Raw genomic sequence first — 19,214 nt, 5'->3', positions numbered from 1 at the left:
AAAGTGTCTTACTGGTTTCATCCTAAAACGTTGTGGCTTTGTATGTATATGTGTGTACATGTACACCCATGTGTCCACTGGGGCTTGAACTCAAGACCTTAAGCTCTCAATTAGCTTTTCGCTCCACCACTTGGTCCCACCTCCACTTCTGGCTTTTCGCTGGTTAATTGGAGATAAGTCTCAAACTTGACTGCCTGGGTTGGCTTTGAACTTGCATCCTCAAATCTCAGCCTCTCGAGTAGTTAGGATTATATGTAGGAGTGACTGGTGCTCGGTTTAAAATTTTGTTTTAAAAGCCATTGAGTGTTGGAATTGAGAAGATGCACATTCTGAGAATTGGAGTTGAGTAACACATGTTTTAATCAGTACATACATTTCATTATGCCAGAAGTAGTAAAAAGTGCTTATTTAATAGCGCTTAAATAGGTTTCAGTTTTGTGAAGCCGACTATACCTGAGACACTTAGTTTGACAAGACCTCCAAAATATGCTTTCTGTGAGTGCTTTATCTGAAGTTGCCCTAATGGTAGTATTATCATAACCACGTTGGCAAAGCCTAATTGCCTCCTTTTTGTTAAGTTTTTTAGAGAATTACTCAAAAAGGAAAACAAAATTATTACATAGTTGAAATATATTGGCTACTGTGGTGTGGATTATATATAAATTTTGGAATAAATGACTTTTCTATTTTTTTCTTATTTTCCAGAATACTTTGCATTTAAAATTTAGATCTTCTTACATGGAAGAGGTCAAATCCAGTTATAGCAAAACACCTTTACTCAGCAGAGGCCATATAACCAAAAATTCAAAGGCCCAGCCCAGTGGACCATTTACTTCAATGATGTCCAGTACAAAATTCCACTGCCACTAAAGACTTTGGAAAGAAAGTCCTATTTAAGTTGTAACAGGATTTGACTATTAGTATGGATTTTGATGATTTCTTTAGTTGATAAATGTTCTTTGAAACTGAAATTTGTCACAGGAGATACCATATTTTCTTCTTACACCATTATTATTATGGACTTTTATAGAAGATTGTATTTTCTAAATGTCTTTGTATGTTGTCTTTTTACCTGTCTGGGGTTGCCTTCAGATGTGGATGTGTGTTTGCAAAAAGTCTTAGGAAGACTTAAAAGTTAAAAATTAATATTTTGAAGTTTTTGGTAGAATAAGTTACAGAACGTGTTGCAAGTAAATGGAGATGACTGCCTTTGCTATGGGACATTATGGAGGAGAGCAAAAATCTATTTGCCTTTTTTTCTTGTGAAGGATGGAATTATTTTTCACTTACTCTCCTAATTTGAATTGTTTGTGTATAGGACTTAGAGCATTCTCAGAATTCTTTAGTCTTAAGAGACTTAGGTTTTTGAGACAAAAACATTGGAATGTTAGTGGTTTCCATTTTAAGCATTGGCACTGCTTTGACTACTATATAAATAATGAGTGTAGCCTTATTTTCTGTCATGTGCTACCTAGCATATATATTTCTGACAGTCAGGTGGATTATCTTGAAATTTTAGACAAAGTTTCTGCCTCCTTGGAAAGCTCTACATCTCCTTGTGATTGGAGTGTGGGTTTCAAGATTCCAGAAGGTGGGTGTCTTCATTTTCTCTTTTCAATGCACTCTTAAAGATGACCTGTTCACAGGTTCTCTGAGGCAAGCATCATAGCTCTGTGCTACCTGCTTTGATAAAGACTAAAAAATAAAATTTCCAAATATTTCATTATTAAAATGTTTAAACTTTAAACCAGTAAAACTTCATATTTTAGTGGAACAAATTTATTTTGAAATGTCTTAAAACTTATATGAAATATCTGAAGGCACCTCTAATTTGGGTGATGATACAGATACCAATTGCTTATGAATTGAGTGGTGGAATACTGTGAAGCATAACAGAATAAACAGAAACTGACTGGCTTTTTTACCTTTCAGAGTTTGAGATTTTAAAGAGATTTCTGAAGGTCAAGTTGATCATTGTTTTCATTGCACCCAACAGGCTTGTATAAAGTGGCTTAAAAGTGACATACTCCCATTTTCTGGTGTACTCATGTGTTGAAAGTGTTTTAATTGGTCGGATTAAAAGTCTGGGAATGTAAAAATGCACTTAATGCATGAGTTCCTAGTATCCTTTGTTAATTGTGATTTTTTTACTTAATTGGAAAGTTAATGCCAATGTGATCCTTGGAAGGCAGAGTATTGTCCTGTAAATGGACTTAGAAATTAGCTCCTGGGTAGTACTGACCTTTTAAAGGTATGGTAATTCCTTTTTTTTTCTTTTGTATGCTAAAGTTTGAGCTCCACTTGGGTGCTGCCCTTTAGCTTTTTGCTTAAGGCATTCTTAAAAACTGGAGCTACAGCTTCATTTTAGGTGGTTACTTGAAAATGAGTCTCATGGACTTTCCTGTCCAGGTTGGCTTTGAGTAGTGATTCTTAGGAATCAGCCTCCTGTATATGGCCATACCACACTGAACATTCTGATCTCTTCTCTAGAACCTAAGCAGGGTCAGGCCTAGTTAGTACTTGGATGGGAGAAGTTAACCTCCTGAGTAGTTAGGATTACAGGCTTGAGCCCCCAGCTCCAAGCTGATAAACTTCTTATAAATCAAGGTTAAAATCAAGGTTTTGATATATACCTGCCAACAAATCCTTCTTCAAGCACTAGCTGACTGGGCTGGTTTATGTCATAGTGCTTTCCTAGTAAATGCCAGGTTCTAAGTTCAATCCCCAGTACTTAAAAAAAAAAAGGAAGAAATTACAGTTCTTACTCTTAAAATAGTGTCTATCAATTCCTTACTACTGGTCTTATGATGCAGAGTTGTAGTCTTGTTTATGGTTCCTGAGAATTTTTTTTGTTTTTTGAGTATGATCATGTACCACTGTATGATGGGGAAATTAGAAAAATAAATTTACAAAAAGATAGTAAACATTCTGACCATAAGAGGAAGTAAATGTTTGTTTTTTTAAGCCAACAAAGTAATGGCATTTTTTTTTTATTCTCAGGAGGAAAAAGAGCAAGAGCAGAAGTCGTAGTCATGAACGCAAGAGAAGCAAAAGTAAGGAACGTAAACGAAGTAGAGATAGAGAAAGGAAAAAAAGCAAAAGCCGAGAAAGGAAGCGAAGTAGAAGTAAAGAAAGGAGACGAAGCCGCTCACGAAGTCGAGATCGCAGATTCCGAGGACGCTACAGAAGTCCCTAGTAAGTCATTATGATTTTGTTGGTGTACCATTCTGTAGATAGTCAGTTGACAATTTAGCTTGAGGCTTTTGCTTGAATTGTGAAATTTTAATTTTCAATGGCTAGATAAAAATATTAAGAGTAAAGGATATTGGCATTGAAACCTAGAAAATTCTGAGATTACAGTATGTAGACAAATGACTAAAGCACATGTTACTCGAGATTGTAGCTTATTTTTTGTTAATCCAATTTAAAATATTTTAGTTAATTGCATGCAGTCCAAATTGCACAAAAGCACTTAATTGCTTGAAACAAAGCTTGACAGTATAAAGTCTTAAAATACCCACTAAATATGTATTTAAGTTGTAAAGTTAAAATGGACACTAAATTATTAGTGTATAATTAAGGGTAAAACGCATGTTTTTATGAAACTCCTTTATGGGTTTCTTCTAAACGTTCATCACACAATTTGTATTTTAAGATTGTTGCTGAAGGCTGGTGGCTCATGGCCAGTAATTCCTGCTACTTAGGAAGCTAAGAGCTGATGATTGGGGCCCAAAGCCAGCCCGGGCAGAAAAAAGCCCATGAGACTTAACTCCAATTATCCACCAATAAGGCAGAATTGGAGTTGTGACTTAAATAGTTACAGAGAACCTTGAGCAAAGAAAAAGCTCAGAAATAGTGCCCAAGACCAGCATATGTACACAAAAAAGATTCTTTAATAATGTGATTATAAACTAAAATTGCTTAGAAGATTAAGCCAGTTTAAAAATGTGGCTATTTAAATAAATTAGAAACAAGTTTGTGGTAGGTGTTAAGCAATTCAACTGTATTAACAATTTTGGAAAGAAACGTCATGTGATTCTAAGCAAGAATTGAAGCCACCAGTCCTTAATCCTTTGGTGTTACTGCCTCCTAATAATAAGCACACTGTTTCATGAGATATATTAAAAATTGATTTAAATGATTAAATATGGAATTCAAAGATCTGAATTAGCCTTAGGTCTTGGAAGTTACTTAACCTGTTGGTAAACTTTTTGTTTACTCTTCTGCAAAGAAGTAACTTACACATAAAAAATGTTGAGTAATGAACAAGAAGAGAATGTAAAGCACTTAATACTTTAAACAGTATTCATGAAAAGGTTTAATTGAAGACATCGTATAGGTGAATACCCCAGATTCATTACTTCACTTATTTTCTGACAAGCTTTATATTAGATCACAATACTTGAGTGATATATTAGAAGCTTTTGTTTTGGCCCAAATAATGAAGATATGCTTTATTCTTACAATGAAATTACATTAACCTTTTTTTTTTAATGGAATCTGAACTTTAATGGCATGCACGCATGTATATACGTTAACCTTTTACTTAGGTGAAATAAATGGGGACTATTAAGTAAATTTTAGCATGATGACAAGTTTAGCATATTTGTGAAGTTGTAATTTTGCTGTCTGATCTGCCTTACTTAAAGATGGTTCAGCTCATGTTGTATTTTAAATTTTAACTATGGAGGCTGAGACCTTTATAATTTAAGGAAAAGGAAATGGCTTTTAGGATATTATAGAAACCTTAATTTGCCCAGCAAGTTATATTTTCTTTCAAAACTGGGTTTTAAACTCACAGCCTTGAGTTTGCTAGGAAGGTGCTCTATTACTTGAGCCATACCTCTAGCCCCAGTAAATGTGTATGTTAATTATCCCTGTTTGTCTGAATTGAAAGGACCTGTTTTAATACAAAATATTTTCACTGGAAATTTCTTATCTGTTTGATATGGACTAGTTTTCATGGAAAATTAAGGGGGAGTATGGTCCTTTTAAGTTAGTTGGGCTTTAAAGATGTACAAAAACTACTGGTACTATGAAATTCTTTTGTGGTCTGTTTGAAAGTTTTCTTTTAATCATCTGAAATCTTCAAAAGTTTTCTGAGGCGATGATAAATACCATTACTCCTTTATTATGGAATATTGCCATGAAGAACTCAAGGGTATACTATTTAAGAATGACTGTTAACAGCCAGGTGCCAGAGTCCACACCTAAAATTCTGGAGGCTGGTTCAAGGATTGAGGTTTGAAATCAGCCCAGACATAAAAGTCTTTGAAACTATTAAGTTAATCCGGAAAAAAAAAAAAAACCCAAACACCAGAACTGGAGGTGTGGCTTAAATGGTAGTGCATCAGCCGTGATGGGTAAAAGTCATGCCAGGAGAACAAGAATCCTGAGTTCAAGCACTGGTACCAGCAAAAAAGTGAGTAATACTGTTACCAAGAACAGTATTACTTGTTCAATGGAAAAATAAGTTTTATGACTGAAATATCAATCCCTGTAATTTATAAAACCTTTTATATTATTATTATAAAGATGATGTACAAAGCACTCCCTGCAATTCTTTAAAGAAGTTAAATTTTATTACTATATAAAATAAAGTCCTCTAAATGGGCGTGGTTGGCTCATACCTATAATCCTAGCTATTCAGGAGGGTTGAGATCTGAGGATTGTAGTTTGAAGACAGCCCAGTCAGGAAAGTCAATAAGACTCCAGTTAGCTACCAAAAAGCCAAAAATGTGGAGCTCTTGCTTAAAACTAGGGGCTAGCCTTGAACCTAAAAGCTCAAGAGTAGTGCCCAGGCCCTGAGTTTAAACCCCAGGACCAGCACACACATACACAACAGCCTTTCAAACAGGAAAATTTGTGTAAACTGTGCAGTATGTGTAATATGAACATACACATAAATCCCCAAGAATAAGCCTGAAGATACACAAAAAGTTGCTATTAAGTTACTCAGCAGAATTTATACTTAGGTGGGCAAGTTACGGTAGGTAATTAAAACAGCCTGACGGTGGCTCACACTGAAATTTTGACTACTCAGGTTGAACCCTTCATAGTTCTTTGACAGTCCATCTCCAATTAACTGCTAAAGTGCTAGAATGGAGTTGTGGCTCAAGTGGTAGTGTTCCAGCTATAAGAAAGTATGCTAAAGGAGAGCTCAAGGCGCTGAGTTCAAGCCCTGGTACTAGCACCAAAAATAAAGAAAAAAAAACTAAAAATGTGTGAATCCTTTTAGAACCTAAAACTTTTTAGGCTTTTATCTGTAGTGTTCACACATTTTAGTGTCCCAGGATCAGTAAGTAAAATGACCACAGGCCTGGGATAGTTAAGATTCTTTCTTCTAAGTCCTTTGTTTCCTCTTCATAATTGAGGTGGAAAAGGAGCAGCCTAAACAATGTTGAAATTGCTGGAGAGCACATGAGCACACATGAGCACGATCTTAGCAAGACCCTAAACCTATAACTAGTGTAATTTTGTGTTTTCCTTTTTAGCTCCGGACCAAAATTTAACAGTGCCATCCGAGGAAAGATTGGGTTGCCTCATAGCATCAAATTAAGGTTTTTAAACATACTTCTGAATTGTTTAAATTGTTTTTTAAGGAATTAATGTGGTGTATTTTTTTTTGGTAACTTGTGAAACTTTTTAACTTTGCAGTAGACGGCGTTCCCGAAGCAAAAGTCCATTCAGAAAAGACAAGAGCCCTGTGAGGTAGCTGTTCAAATATACATATATATGTATTTTTAATTTAGAGCTTATAGCTTTTATAATATTTTGCAGAAGAAAACACTGAAAAATATGAAAGCACTTTAACAGTTTCTGTATATGCTAGATTTAGTGACTCTTGGAGCAGATTAATCTTGATTTTTTTTTTGTAGTACTATAAATTCAAATGGATGTGAATTTGCAGAAGTTTTCAATTGCTCTTGTTTTAATTTCATGTAATTTAAAAACAAAGTACCATTTAAATGTGGAAATACGTTTACTGAAAGGTTTTCTTAGTAGCAGCTACAGAAAATGTTAAATAGACGTAATTTATCTGTGAAATTCAGTTATTAAAATAAGTTGTTTGAAATAGTCTTATGTTATATAAAATAGCCTTATTTGAAGTAGCCTGGAAGTATAGGTGAGATAATCATAAACTTCGCTGACTTTGCTCTCTTCTGATGAAATTAATTTTATTTCAGAAGTCTTAAAAAACTTAATAAAGGGGTGGGTGGCGCTAAATCCTGTGGGCCATATGAGACACATACTAAGTATTTAAGTATTAGTTGTTTAAAGCTTCTCTGCCACCTATCTTTTTTTGTGCTGGTTTAGGGCTTGAATTTTTAGTAGTTAATTGGAGATAAAAGAGTCTCATCCAGTATTTTTATTTTGTTTTATTTTTAAATATTTATTGTCAAAGTGATGTACAGAGTGGTTAGTTTCATACACACCCAGTTTCTTAACTGGCAGATCTCCAACAAAGATCTCAGCCTTCTTAGTAGATTAAGATTATAGACTTGAGCCAGCAGCCCTAGTCTGCCTATATTTTCAACTCCATATGGCCTTCCAGTGGTGTTTTAAATATTCAAGTAGCCTGTGGCAACAAAAAGATTTCCCATCTCACCCCTCCCCCTCCCCTAGCCCAAGGAGGACAGCCACTACACACCAGAGCCCAATTTCCCATTCCTGTGTTACTATTCCTCCCCTCCCCACCCCAGTCCTCGGCCTTGGACCCAGGGCCTGAGCACTGGCCGTTTTCTGTATCTGTGGTGCTGGGGAATTGAACCCAGGGCTTCATGTATACAAGTCAAGCACTCTTGCCACTAGGCCATATTCCCAACTGCTCAGTGTTTTATTAAATGTGTTGAAATTATTATTTTTCCCCCATTTTATTTGCTCATGGGGCTTGAGCTCAGGGCCTGGATGCTCTGTCTGAGCTTTTTGATTAAGGATACCACTCTGCCACTTTGAGCTACAGCTCCACTTCTGTTTTTTAGGTGGTTAATTAAGAGATGAGAATCTCATAGACTTTCCTGCCTGGTCTGGCTTTGAACCACAGTCGTCAGATCTCAGCCCTCCTGAGTAGGGTTGATAGCCTTGAGCCACCAGCTCCCAGCATGTGTTAGGATTTAGTATCAAACTAATTTGGAGTCCTTATAGACATTGCATTAAAAGATGTTAACTAATTTTGTATTCTTTACTCCTATTAGGGAACCTATTGACAATCTAACTCCTGAAGAAAGAGATGCAAGGACAGTTTTCTGTATGCAACTGGCAGCAAGAATTCGACCAAGGGATTTGGAAGAGTTTTTCTCTACAGTAGGAAAGGTAACAATCTTGGAAGTCCAAATGGGTGGACAAATTTTTTTTTTAGATGCACAAACATTTACCGTTCAAATCAGTTTTAACAGTGTATCTTGATTGATGTCATCCCTTTCATTCCTCCCAATATACCTTCTATCTCAGTACAGTATTTTTATTATCAGTTTGGCAGATAAAACTTGGGACATATCTACAAACTACATCTGTCATTGGATTTAGTAGGAAATTTTGTTTTTTTTTTGTAACCTTTCCATTGGTACCTTTGGCACATCTGAAAGGAAAGCATTTAGTGTTAAAATTTGTCTGCTTTGACTACTGTATCAAAGGAAAGGTGAAGTGGCACATGCTTATAAATAGGTATTTGGAGCCCAGCCTCAGCAAAAAGATGTATGTTTGGATCTGAACTAGTGATGAGGCATAGTGGCTTGTAACTGTCATTACCAACAGTGAAGTACATGTGGAAGGATTACATCCCAGGCTGCCCTGGCATAAATTGACCCTGTATCTTGAAAATTACCAGTGCTAAAAGACTGCAGACTCAGGTGGTATAGTGGCTGCCCAGCAAAAGGCTGTAAATTTGATCCCCAGTACCAAGAAAAGACATGAAGAAGAGTTAGGAATGTGAGTACCACAAGGTCAGGGGTGGGAAGAAGCATTGAAAGGTATTATGGGTTACAACATAGTGATACCTAGTTTAGTGGGGTTTTGTTTTTGGCTAGCCCTGGGGCTTGAACTCAGGGCCTGGGTGCTGGCTCATAGCCAGTGCTTTACTACTTCAGCCACAGCTCCACTTCTGGCTTTTTGGTGGTTAACTCTTATCTCCATAAGAGTCTCATGGCCCTGGTTAACTTGGAACTGTGATCCTCAGATCTGTCTTCTGAGAAGCTAGGATTACAGGTATGAGCCATCTACCTTGGCCAGTAATACCTTTTTTTTTGGCCAGTTCTGGGCCTTGGACTCGTGGCCAGTAATACTTTTAAAAGTTGATATGGCATAGCACATGCCTAGCACTTCAATATTTGAGGGCGGCCATAGGGACTATAATTTAAAGGCAAACCTTAGCTACATGGCAAAACTCTTGTTTCTAAATAAATAAATAAATAAAATTTAAGTATTGGAGATGTAGTTCAGGAGTAGAGCCTGTGCTTAGTCTACATGTTGCCCTAAGTTTAGTTCTTAGCATTAGAAAGAGTCCTATATATTAAACATGGTCCTAAATATTACACATTTAACAAAGTTGCTTTGTGTCCTTTGTTGTTAATGAATCTTTTGTCTTTGAAATACTTAAATCTGGGCTGGGAATGTGGCTTAGTGGTAGAGTGCTTCCCTAACATGCATGAATACTTGAAGTGTGGTGCTGTGGCTCAAGTGGTAGAGCCTTGAGCACAGAGAGGCTAAGGACAGCACCCAGGTCCTGAGTTCAAGCTCCAAGGCTGGGGAAAAAAGAGAGAGAGAAAGCAATACTTAAATTATCCAATATATTATGGATTGTTGTAAAAACAACTACTTTTCTTTGTAGGTTCGAGATGTGAGGATGATTTCTGATAGAAATTCAAGACGTTCCAAAGGAATTGCCTATGTGGAATTTGTGGATGTTAGCTCAGTGCCTCTGGCAATAGGATTAACTGGCCAACGAGTTTTAGGAGTGCCAATCATAGTACAGGCATCACAGGTAATTTTTTTTTTATAAATATTTGATAATGTTTGGAAGTTTTGCTTCTGTAGTGCTCTGGGGTCTTCTGCTTTATTTGCTGTTTATTTGTTTCCAAGGCAGTGTTTGTTTGTGCTGGCCCTGAGGCTTGAACTCAGGGCCGGGGCATAGTTCTGGAGCTTTTTGTTCAGGGCCAGTGCTCTACCACATTGAGCCACAACTCTTTCTGGCTTTTTGGGGATTAACCAGTTAATTTGAGATAATAGTCTCTTAGAGGCCTGGGAATGTGGTTTAGCGGTGGAGTGCTTGCCTAGCATGCATGAAGCCCTGGGTTCCATTCCTTAGTACCACAAAAACAGAAAAGGCCAGAAGTGGTGCTTTGGCTCAAGTGGTAGAGTGCTAATATGCTAGCCTTGAGCAAAAGAAGATCAGGGACAGTGCCCAGGCCCTGCGTTCAAGCTCCAGGACTATCTTCTACTCCCCAAGCCCCACCCAACCACAAAAAAAGAAAAAAGAGTCTCCTAGACGATCTCACTTGGTCTGTCTTAGAACTAAAACCCGGTCTCTCACCCTTGCGAGTAGCTAGGATTATAAGTGCACCATTCATATCCACCAGCTCAGGGGTTTTTGTTTTGTTTTCTTTATCTTTTTGTTATTTTTCTACATTTCTAGGAGTTCATGTCAGTGAATATTACTATGTATGATGAGATAATGCACATAGGCACATTGTGCCTTAGTGTTCCTCTCCCAAGAATACTTTCCTTGTTTAGTGTTTTTAAAATTGGTTTTTGTTATTTTTCTGGTCTACTGTTTTATTATAATTTGTGAGGGTTTATTTCATGAAAAACAGTGGAAAAGTTTTCCTTGATTTGTAATGATTTAACCATAGCACACCGCCTAAAAATGATGTCACTTTTCTGTAGGTTTTACTTGAAACCTATTTTTTTTACCAGTCCTGGAGCTTGAACTCAGGTCCTGGTTACTGTCCCTGAGTCTCTTTGTGTTCAAGGCTAGTGCTGTGTCACACAGTGCTACTGGCAGCTTTTTCTGTTTATGTGGTACTGAGGAATCAAACCCAGGTCTTCACACGTGATAGGCAAGCACTCTACGATTAAGCCACATTTCCAGCCCCTTGTATTATATCTTTAAACTAGTTCATGTCTGAACTAGTTCATGTCTGCTTATTATCAATGCCTTAGGGACTTAAAATATTTTTTCTGTGTGACTTAGCATATTGTTTATTCTCAGTTGTCATTAAACACACCTAAATCTGTCCCATATGATTGGCATTAACAATATGAGTATAATATGGTCTTTATTTTAACTTTATTTACCTGTAGGCTGAGAAAAACAGAGCTGCAGCAATGGCAAATAATTTACAAAAGGGCAGTGCTGGACCTATGAGGCTTTATGTGGGGTCATTACACTTTAACATAACTGAGGATATGCTTCGTGGGATCTTTGAGCCTTTTGGAAGGGTGAGTGCATGTTCAACAAACCTTTTAAGTGTCAAATTAGAAAAAAAACCAACTCAATGATTTTTGTCTGTCTACTTAAGTTTCTGTTAATATTTTGCAAAGAGTAGTTGGTTTGAAAGATTTTTGTGATATTAGTCAGGTCACATCACCCCAATATACAAGAATCTGCTATAGTTGCTAAGCATGGTGTAAGCACCTGAAATCGAGGTACTTAGGAGGCTGTGATGGTGGACAAAATAGAGTTTGGACCGCTTACATATCATTTCATCCTTTTTTTCATCCTGTTATTAATTCTGCTCAAGCAAGCACTCTTCCACTTGAGTCTCACTGGCCTTTATGATATTATTTCAAAGTATTCTTTTTTACTCAAGGTTAGCACTTGCGTTTTCTATATATATGTGGTGCTGAGGAATGGAACCCAGGGCTTCATGCATGCTGGACAAGCACTCTACCTGTAGGCCACATTCCCAGACCTACTAAATATTTTTTTTTTGCCAGTCCTGGGCCTTGGACTCAGGGCCTGAGCACTGTCCCTGGCTTCTTTTTGCTCAAGGGTAGCACTCTGCCACTTGAGTCACAGCGCCACTTCTGGCCATTTTCTGTATATGTGGTTCTGGGGAATCGAACCCAGGGCTTCAAGTATACGAGGCAAGCACTCAGATATGTGTGTATTTATGTACATATATGCAATTATTATGTATTTGTGTATGTGTGCTGGTATTGGGGTTTGAACTTGGCTTCTCATTGTCACTTGGCATTTTGCTCAAGGCTGACATTCTACTACTTAGGCTACATGTCCACTTTCTGCTGCCTGGAGGTAAGAGTCCCTTGGGTTTGTCTGCAAGAACTGACATCCTCCTTAGATCTCAGCCTCCTTAGTACCTAGGATTACAGGTGTGAACTACCAGCACTCAGCATGCCCTGCTTTTCACTCACTAATTCTGTTTTTCAATTTTAGATTGAAAGTATCCAGCTCATGATGGACAGTGAAACAGGTCGATCTAAAGGATATGGTTTTATTACAGTAAGTAATTGTAATGACTAACAACAGTATGATATAATAACTTTTTTTTGTAATTTACTTATTAATTAAACAAAAATTTTTTGACAAGGTGTTGTGCAAAAAGGGTACAGTTACATAGTAGGGCAGTGTGTACATTTCTTGTGATCTTACACCCTGTTTTTCTTTCCCTTCCCTATGTCAAGTAGACACACACATATATATAATACCAATGATATAACTTAAATGTAGTAAAACTATTACTGGTCACTGATTTTGAGGGATTCGATTGTAGCAGGTTTACAGTCCCCCAACACTTGGCCCCATAACACATAATAAAATGGTAGCTCTTTTGGGTGACCAAATTTATTATTGACTGATGTATTGGTTGATTTTAACAGCAATGGAGCTCATTCAGAGAATGGCACTCTCACTTGGGATTTTTACACAAGTCTGGCACTCTATTACTTAAGCCACATTCAGGATTTTTGTGCTTAAATGTGTAAGCTGTGACTTCCAGCTATGATCCTCATATCTCAGTCACCTGAGTAGAATTACAGAAATGAGCCACCATTGCCAAACTAGGAGGTCTGATTTAAAAACAAACTGTAAACAAAACAAAACTCAAATTCATGTCAAATCAGAGGAGGCCTTGATTCCAGTCCTCAGTTCTACCAATCTTGGGCTTTTTGTTTGTTTAGAAGTCCTGGGGTTTGAACTCAAGCACTGGGCACTGTCCTGAAGATTCTTTTGCTCAAGGCTAGCACTCTGCCACCTGCCACAGCCTGCTTCTGGCTTTTTCTGTTCACATGGTACTGAAGAATCAAATCCAGGGTTGCATACATGCATTCTAGGCAAGCATTGTATCAATTGAAGGCACATCCCCAGCCTCCAGTAAGGTGGGGGTTGTTTCTTTGTTTGGGGTTTGTTTGTTTTTTGTTGTTGTTTTTTTTGTATGTGTGTGGTTTTGTTTTGTTTTTTTCAGTCAGTTGTGGGACTCTGGGCTTAGGAACTATCCATGACCTCTTTTTGCTCATGTCTAGTGCTCTACCACCTAGATCCACAGTGCTACTTAGTTTTTTGATGGTTAGAGATGAGTCTCATTGGATCATGATTCTCAGATCTCAGCCTCTTTTTTTTTTTTTTTTTTTTTTTTTTTTTGCCACTCCTGGGGCTTAAACTCAGGGCCTGAGCAGTTTCCCTGGCTTCTTTTTGCTCAAGGCTAGCACTCTGCCACTTGAGCCACAGCGCCACTTCTGGCCATTTTCTGTATATATGGTGCTGGGGAATCGAACCCAGGGCTTCATGTATGTGAGGCAAGCACTCTTGCCACTAGGCCATATTCCCAGCCGAGACTTTGAATTCTTTATAGTGAAATTTCTGCCATCTTAATCACTGGATATGAAAACATAAAGTCAAATATTTCTTGTGGAATTAAATGAACTAATTATGCATTGTCTTTCTACCTTTAGTTTTCAGACTCAGAATGTGCTAAAAAGGCTTTGGAACAACTTAATGGATTTGAACTAGCAGGAAGGCCAATGAAAGTTGGTCATGTTACTGAACGAACTGATGCTTCTAGTGCTAGTTCATTCTTGGATAGTGATGAACTGGAAAGGACTGGAATTGATTTGGGAACAACTGGTCGCCTCCAATTAATGGCAAGACTTGCAGAGGGTAAGTATTGGCTTGCAGTAAAGTTGTAATTGAATCTATATTTTTTATATATATATATTTTTTTTTTTTTTGCAGTCCTGGGCCTTGAACTCAGGGCCTAAGCACTGTCCCTGGCTTCTTTTTGCTCAAGGCTAGCCCTCTACCACTTGAGCCACAGTGCCACTTCTGGCCGTTTTCTAGATATGTGGTGCTGGAGAATCTAACCCAGGGCTTCATGTATACGAGGAGAGCTCTCTTGCCACTAGGCCATATTCCCAGCCCTCTACAGTATTTTTTTTGTCAACATACTTGTTTGCAGGTATTGCCATCCTTTGTGCTTCTCTTCTGTAATTTCTTCTAGTCAACTGTAACTCAAGTAGTAATCTACAAAACTTTTAACATTTCCATTCTCATTTATTAAGGATCTCAAGATCTATTGTTTTACAGGCACAGGTTTGCAGATTCCACCAGCAGCACAGCAAGCTTTACAAATGAGTGGCTCTTTGGCATTTGGTGCTGTGGCAGGTAGGAATTGAATCTTTTCTAATTTGAAATCATTGTTTTTTTTTCATCTAATTCGAAAATATGCCAAATTTCTCCATTTAAAAGGACTAACTGAGAATTCAATTCATCAAGTACTTTTAGGATAAAAATTCATATTACTCATGGAAGTAAAGAAGTATAGATTTAAGATAAAATTATTCAATAACCTGGATAAGATGTCAGGGCATTGTTCAAACTTACATGTAGCTTTTAGTTGAAATTGATAGTTAATATCTGAATACTCTTGCTGAGGATTATAATGATCACATTCCTTTTTTTTTTTTTTTTAATTTATTTTTTTATTTTATTTTTGGCCAGTCCTGGGCCTTGGGCTCAGGGCCTGAGCACCATCCCTGGCTTCTTCCTGCTCAAGGCTAGCACTCTGCCACCTGAGCCACAGCGCCCCTTCTGGCCGTTTTCCATATATGTGGTGCTGGGGAATCGAATTGAGAGCTTCACGTGTATGAGGCAAGCACTCTTGCCACTAGGCCATATTCCCAGCCCTTGATCACATTCCTTAAATAAAGTGCTTGTAATATTTCTTTTCAGAAAACATACAGGATCTCTTAGCCATTATTGACAGAATACGACTACAGATAATATTGTTTCCTAAATAATAAATGTAAATTTGAATTGGAGGATGAGGTTCTCTGTGAGATTTAGACAAAGGGACAATTGACAGTTTATTGCAGATGAGTAACCAGATTTAGTTCCTAATACATTATTAGCCAGCTTATGATTTAATTAGTTGAAATTTGCTTTTGTGATTCTTTTTTCGTTTTTATGACTGCCAGTAAAGCTGAGAATTTAGTGTCAAGCCAGGTGCCGGTGGCTTATAGTTATTCCTTTTGCTGGTCTTTGTTTTTGTTGTTTTGCCTTTCTGGGGCTTGAACTCTGCCTGGGCACTGTCCTTGAACTTCTTTTGGCCAAGGTGAGCCTTTTAGTACTTGAGCCACAGTGCCACAGTTTGTTGATAAGTCTCAGCCAGATTTTGTCTATTAGGCCTGTAATCCCAGCCATTTAGGAGGCTACAATCTGAGGCAGTTCATAGTCAGCCTGTGCAGGAAAATCTTATCTCTAATTAAATACAGAAAAAGCCAGAAGTGGCACTGTGGCTCAAGTGGTAGCTCAAGGACAGTGTCTAGTCCCTCATTTCAAGTTATATGACTGGCATGCATAAATAAATAAATAAAATCTTTGGGGCTTTCTTGCCCAGACTGGCTTTGAACTGTGATCTCATAGCCTATCTCCCTGAGTAGATAGGCTTGTAGGTATGAGGCACTGGTGCCTTCCTACGACCTTTTTATTTTTTTTTTATTTTTTTTTTATTTTATTTTTTTTTTGGGCCAGTCCTGGGCCTTGGACTCAGGGCCTGAGCACTGTCCCTGGCTTCTTCCCGCTCAAGGCTAGCACTCTGCCACTTGAGCCACAGCGCCGCTTCTGGCCGTTTTCTGTATATGTGGTGCTGGGGAATCGAACCTAGGGCCTCGTGTATCCGAGGCAGGCACTCTTGCCACTAGGCCATATCCCCAGCCCCCTACGACCTTTTTTAAAATAAATGGTTTTACCAAGAAGTTTCTATTCTATAGGTCAGATAAATGTCTTGTACATTTCTCAGTACTAAGGTTTCAATGCACAGCCTAGTTTTTTTGCTGTAAGCTAATTAATGCTTTACAACTAGATCCACAACTCCATTCTCAGGTGTTTTTTTGTTTGTTAATTTAATTTTTTTTGTTATTCATGGGGCAGGGACAGTCATGCATAGCTCATTGGCCCTGAGGTGAAGCCCCACTGACAGAAACAAAGCAAAAAAAAATACTATTACCACCATTATCTACTATTTTTCCATAGTGTATGACTGTAACTCTCTGGGTGCTCACTGTGTTTTATGTTAAGGTTTGGCTGGTTATGATAGCTAAAGTAGTTGGTATCCATATCTACTATTCTGTTAAGTCATCTTATATATTGCTTATGTTTCTTTTCCTTACTTGATTTTTGTTTTGATTTAGACTGAAATTGGTACTGGGAATAGTCTACATTCAAGATTTTTGTTCATGCACAACACTAGATATTTTGTCATTTAAAACTTTTTATAGAACTTGTGTCCTAGGGGCTAATTAATGCTCACTGTACTCCTAGCTACTCAGAAGGTATGATTTGAGGGTTACAATTTGAATCCAGTTTGGGCAGAAAAATTCCCAAGACACTTTACCTCCAATAATTTAGCAAAAAAACCAAAGTAGAGGTATAACTAGAGGTATAACTAAAATGCTAGAGTGGTAGCCTTGAACAGAGAAGGATCTAAGGGATACGCCTTATTGAAACTAAATCACTGGATACTTTTTTTGGGGGGGTGGAGCCAGTCCTTGGCATTGAACTCAGGGCCTAAGCAACTGTGCCTGGCTTCTTTTTGCTCAAGGCTAGCAGCTAATCTGCCACTTGAGCCACATTCTGGCCTTTTCTATATACATGGTGCTGAGGAATCAAACCTAGGGCTTCATGTATACGAGGCAAGTACTCTTGGCTTATTCCCAACCCCACTGTATACTATTTTTTAAACTTTTTTCCATTATTCCCTTTAAGAGATTTCCTTTTAAAACTAAGGTTGTTTATTACTGCCTGAGTTCATTAGCTAAAGGCTGAGGCTCTACCACTTGAGCCACACTGCCACTTCTGGTTTTCTGGTGGTTAATTAGAGAAGAGAATCTCATGGACTTTCCTGCCTGGTCTGGCTTGAACCACAATCCTCAGATCTCAGCCTCCTGAGGAGCTAGTATTACAGGCATGAGCTACCACTGCCCAACCTAAAATTGTATTTATTTTTTGTGCCCATCTTGGGGCTTGAGGTCAAGGCCTGGGTGCTGTCCCTAATGTTTTTTGCTCAAGGCTAGTGTTATACCACTTGAATCAGAGATCCACTTCTGGCTTTGATGGCTAACTGGGGATAAAAGTCTTGTGGACTTTACTTCCCCTTCTGGTTTTGAATCATGATCCTCAGATCTCAGCCTCCAGAGTATGGAGGATTACTGGTGTGAGCTACCAACATAGAGCTAGAATCTACCTTATCTTTATGAAACCCATGCTTTGTTTCCTGATTTTTCAGAAATGGTTTATAGAACCATTTTTGCAATTGTAATTGGGACTGAGGTAGAAATTTTATAGCATGGATTTCTGATATCCATTCTTTCCCTTTTTAGGAAAAAAGGCAAATTCTGTTTTTATTAAGTTTTATTGACAGTGTTCCTATGGTCATATCTTCAAGCTCCTTTATTATATACCACTTACTTTCTTCAGCTCCCTGAGATGCCAATTTTGAGCACCTAGGACCCAGGTATTATATCCCAGTATACTTGGGCAACAGAACCCTACACATATTTACTCATGTTTTAAAAATCCATGTGAATTTAATAATCTGTTGCATTTGATGATAGGTTACTGATAGGAAGCATTTCCTACATTGTATGTTTTCTGACACTTTAATATCAGATAGTAGTATGTTCCTCCTGTTTGTTACCCCTTGTGCCATTTTATTCTCAACTGCTTGACTTTACTATAGAAATACCTTCACTATAGAAATGTGAATGCTTGTATTTCAGAATGTAGTGACAAAAATTCCTCTTGTTTACTTTTGGGAATGTCTGGCTATTTATATTTCAATTAGATTATATAGAACATGTAGCGTGTAGATTTTTTTTCTTAGTTAAATTCAGAGTAGGACACAAAGCTTTCATTTAAGATTTCATTGAAGTCACATTGTCAACTTTTGTGCTAGCCTTGCAATTTTAGATCTGGTGAACAGAAAATACTGCAATATTTTATAGTAGTATAGTAATTTGACTCCTACTTTTATTTATACTCTTGTACAATTTAGGTACTGCCACTGTTTCATTTAAAAAAAAAAAAAAAGCTCAAATTTCTAAGTACTTGGAATTGAATTCTCAAGATCAGGGTTTTTCACATATTTTCTGACCGGTATGCTCCCCTTTCCCCATTTCCCATTATTCCCAACAGAAGTTTGCTAGTATCATGGAATGTATGTGACATAAAGGTAGTAGGAATAGGGAGAAAGGTATAAGTTTTCTAGGATGCTAGGAATTAAAAAGGCCCCAGCGCCTTGTCAATGAGGAATGGGGAAGGGGGTTTTGCTGCCAGGTATTATTACTAAGCTCACTTCAATAAACCCTGCTGTAATAGTCCTCTTTTTATTAATGCTTTCCTGACATTTACCCTGTTAGTTGAGGCTCTTCATTGTTCCTGCACTGAGCTGTAGAATTCTCTTTTGTTATAGATTTGCAAACACGACTTTCGCAACAGACTGAAGGTGAGTTTAACTGTTTATTTTTTCTTTGAATTAGAATTAAATGAAGTTAAAGCTTAGTTCTTTTATTTGGTACAGTGGTTTGGATCTTAATGTCAGGTTGAAACATACTGGTACACACAGAATAATCTACTTCAGAGCACCTATCTCAGTGAATTAATGGAGAAAGAAATGAAAATATCCATGCTTGCTTTTCTCTTTAGTTTCCAGCCTTCTATTGGGGGTTTTAGGTCAGTGGTACAGATGAGGCCTTGCCTAGCT

The 19,214-nt window shown here is 37.6% G+C and overlaps 1 protein-coding gene and 1 long non-coding RNA gene across 11 annotated transcripts in view; one reads left to right on the top strand and one right to left on the bottom strand.

Moving 5' to 3' along the window:
* Positions 1 to 19,214, top strand: part of Rbm39 (RNA binding motif protein 39) — a 30,334-nt gene that overhangs the window by 5,961 nt on the left and 5,159 nt on the right. For 4 of the 10 annotated variants that reach the window (XM_048349102.1, XM_048349101.1, XM_048349100.1 and 1 more), the window contains 10 exons: positions 1,520 to 1,591; positions 3,001 to 3,195; positions 6,658 to 6,711; positions 8,196 to 8,313; positions 9,827 to 9,979; positions 11,299 to 11,436; positions 12,395 to 12,460; positions 13,909 to 14,113; positions 14,540 to 14,617; positions 18,906 to 18,956. In XM_048349102.1, coding sequence (XP_048205059.1) covers positions 8,251 to 8,313; positions 9,827 to 9,979; positions 11,299 to 11,436; positions 12,395 to 12,460; positions 13,909 to 14,113; positions 14,540 to 14,617; positions 18,906 to 18,956 — 754 coding nt within the window. In that variant the 5' untranslated portion in view covers positions 1,520 to 1,591; positions 3,001 to 3,195; positions 6,658 to 6,711; positions 8,196 to 8,250. Of the gene's footprint in view, positions 1 to 1,519; positions 1,592 to 3,000; positions 3,196 to 6,494; positions 6,561 to 6,657; positions 6,712 to 8,195; positions 8,314 to 9,826; positions 9,980 to 11,298; positions 11,437 to 12,394; positions 12,461 to 13,908; positions 14,114 to 14,539; positions 14,618 to 18,905; positions 18,957 to 19,214 lie in introns of all 10 variants that reach the window. The other 6 variants (XM_048349097.1, XM_048349105.1, XM_048349104.1 and 3 more) reach the window with 4 other exon arrangements.
* Positions 2,325 to 19,074, bottom strand: LOC125353424. Its single transcript, XR_007211319.1, has 3 exons — positions 19,061 to 19,074; positions 7,294 to 7,297; positions 2,325 to 2,445 (listed from the first exon to the last, which is right to left on the bottom strand). It is a non-coding gene; the product is annotated as an uncharacterized LOC125353424 (long non-coding RNA).

Source organism: Perognathus longimembris, chromosome 6, assembly GCF_023159225.1.
Source record: "Perognathus longimembris pacificus isolate PPM17 chromosome 6, ASM2315922v1, whole genome shotgun sequence".
Taxonomy (NCBI): domain Eukaryota; kingdom Metazoa; phylum Chordata; class Mammalia; order Rodentia; family Heteromyidae; genus Perognathus; species Perognathus longimembris.
The sequence above is the reverse complement of the archived record's forward strand: the minus strand, read 5'-3'. Positions and strand labels throughout refer to the sequence as shown.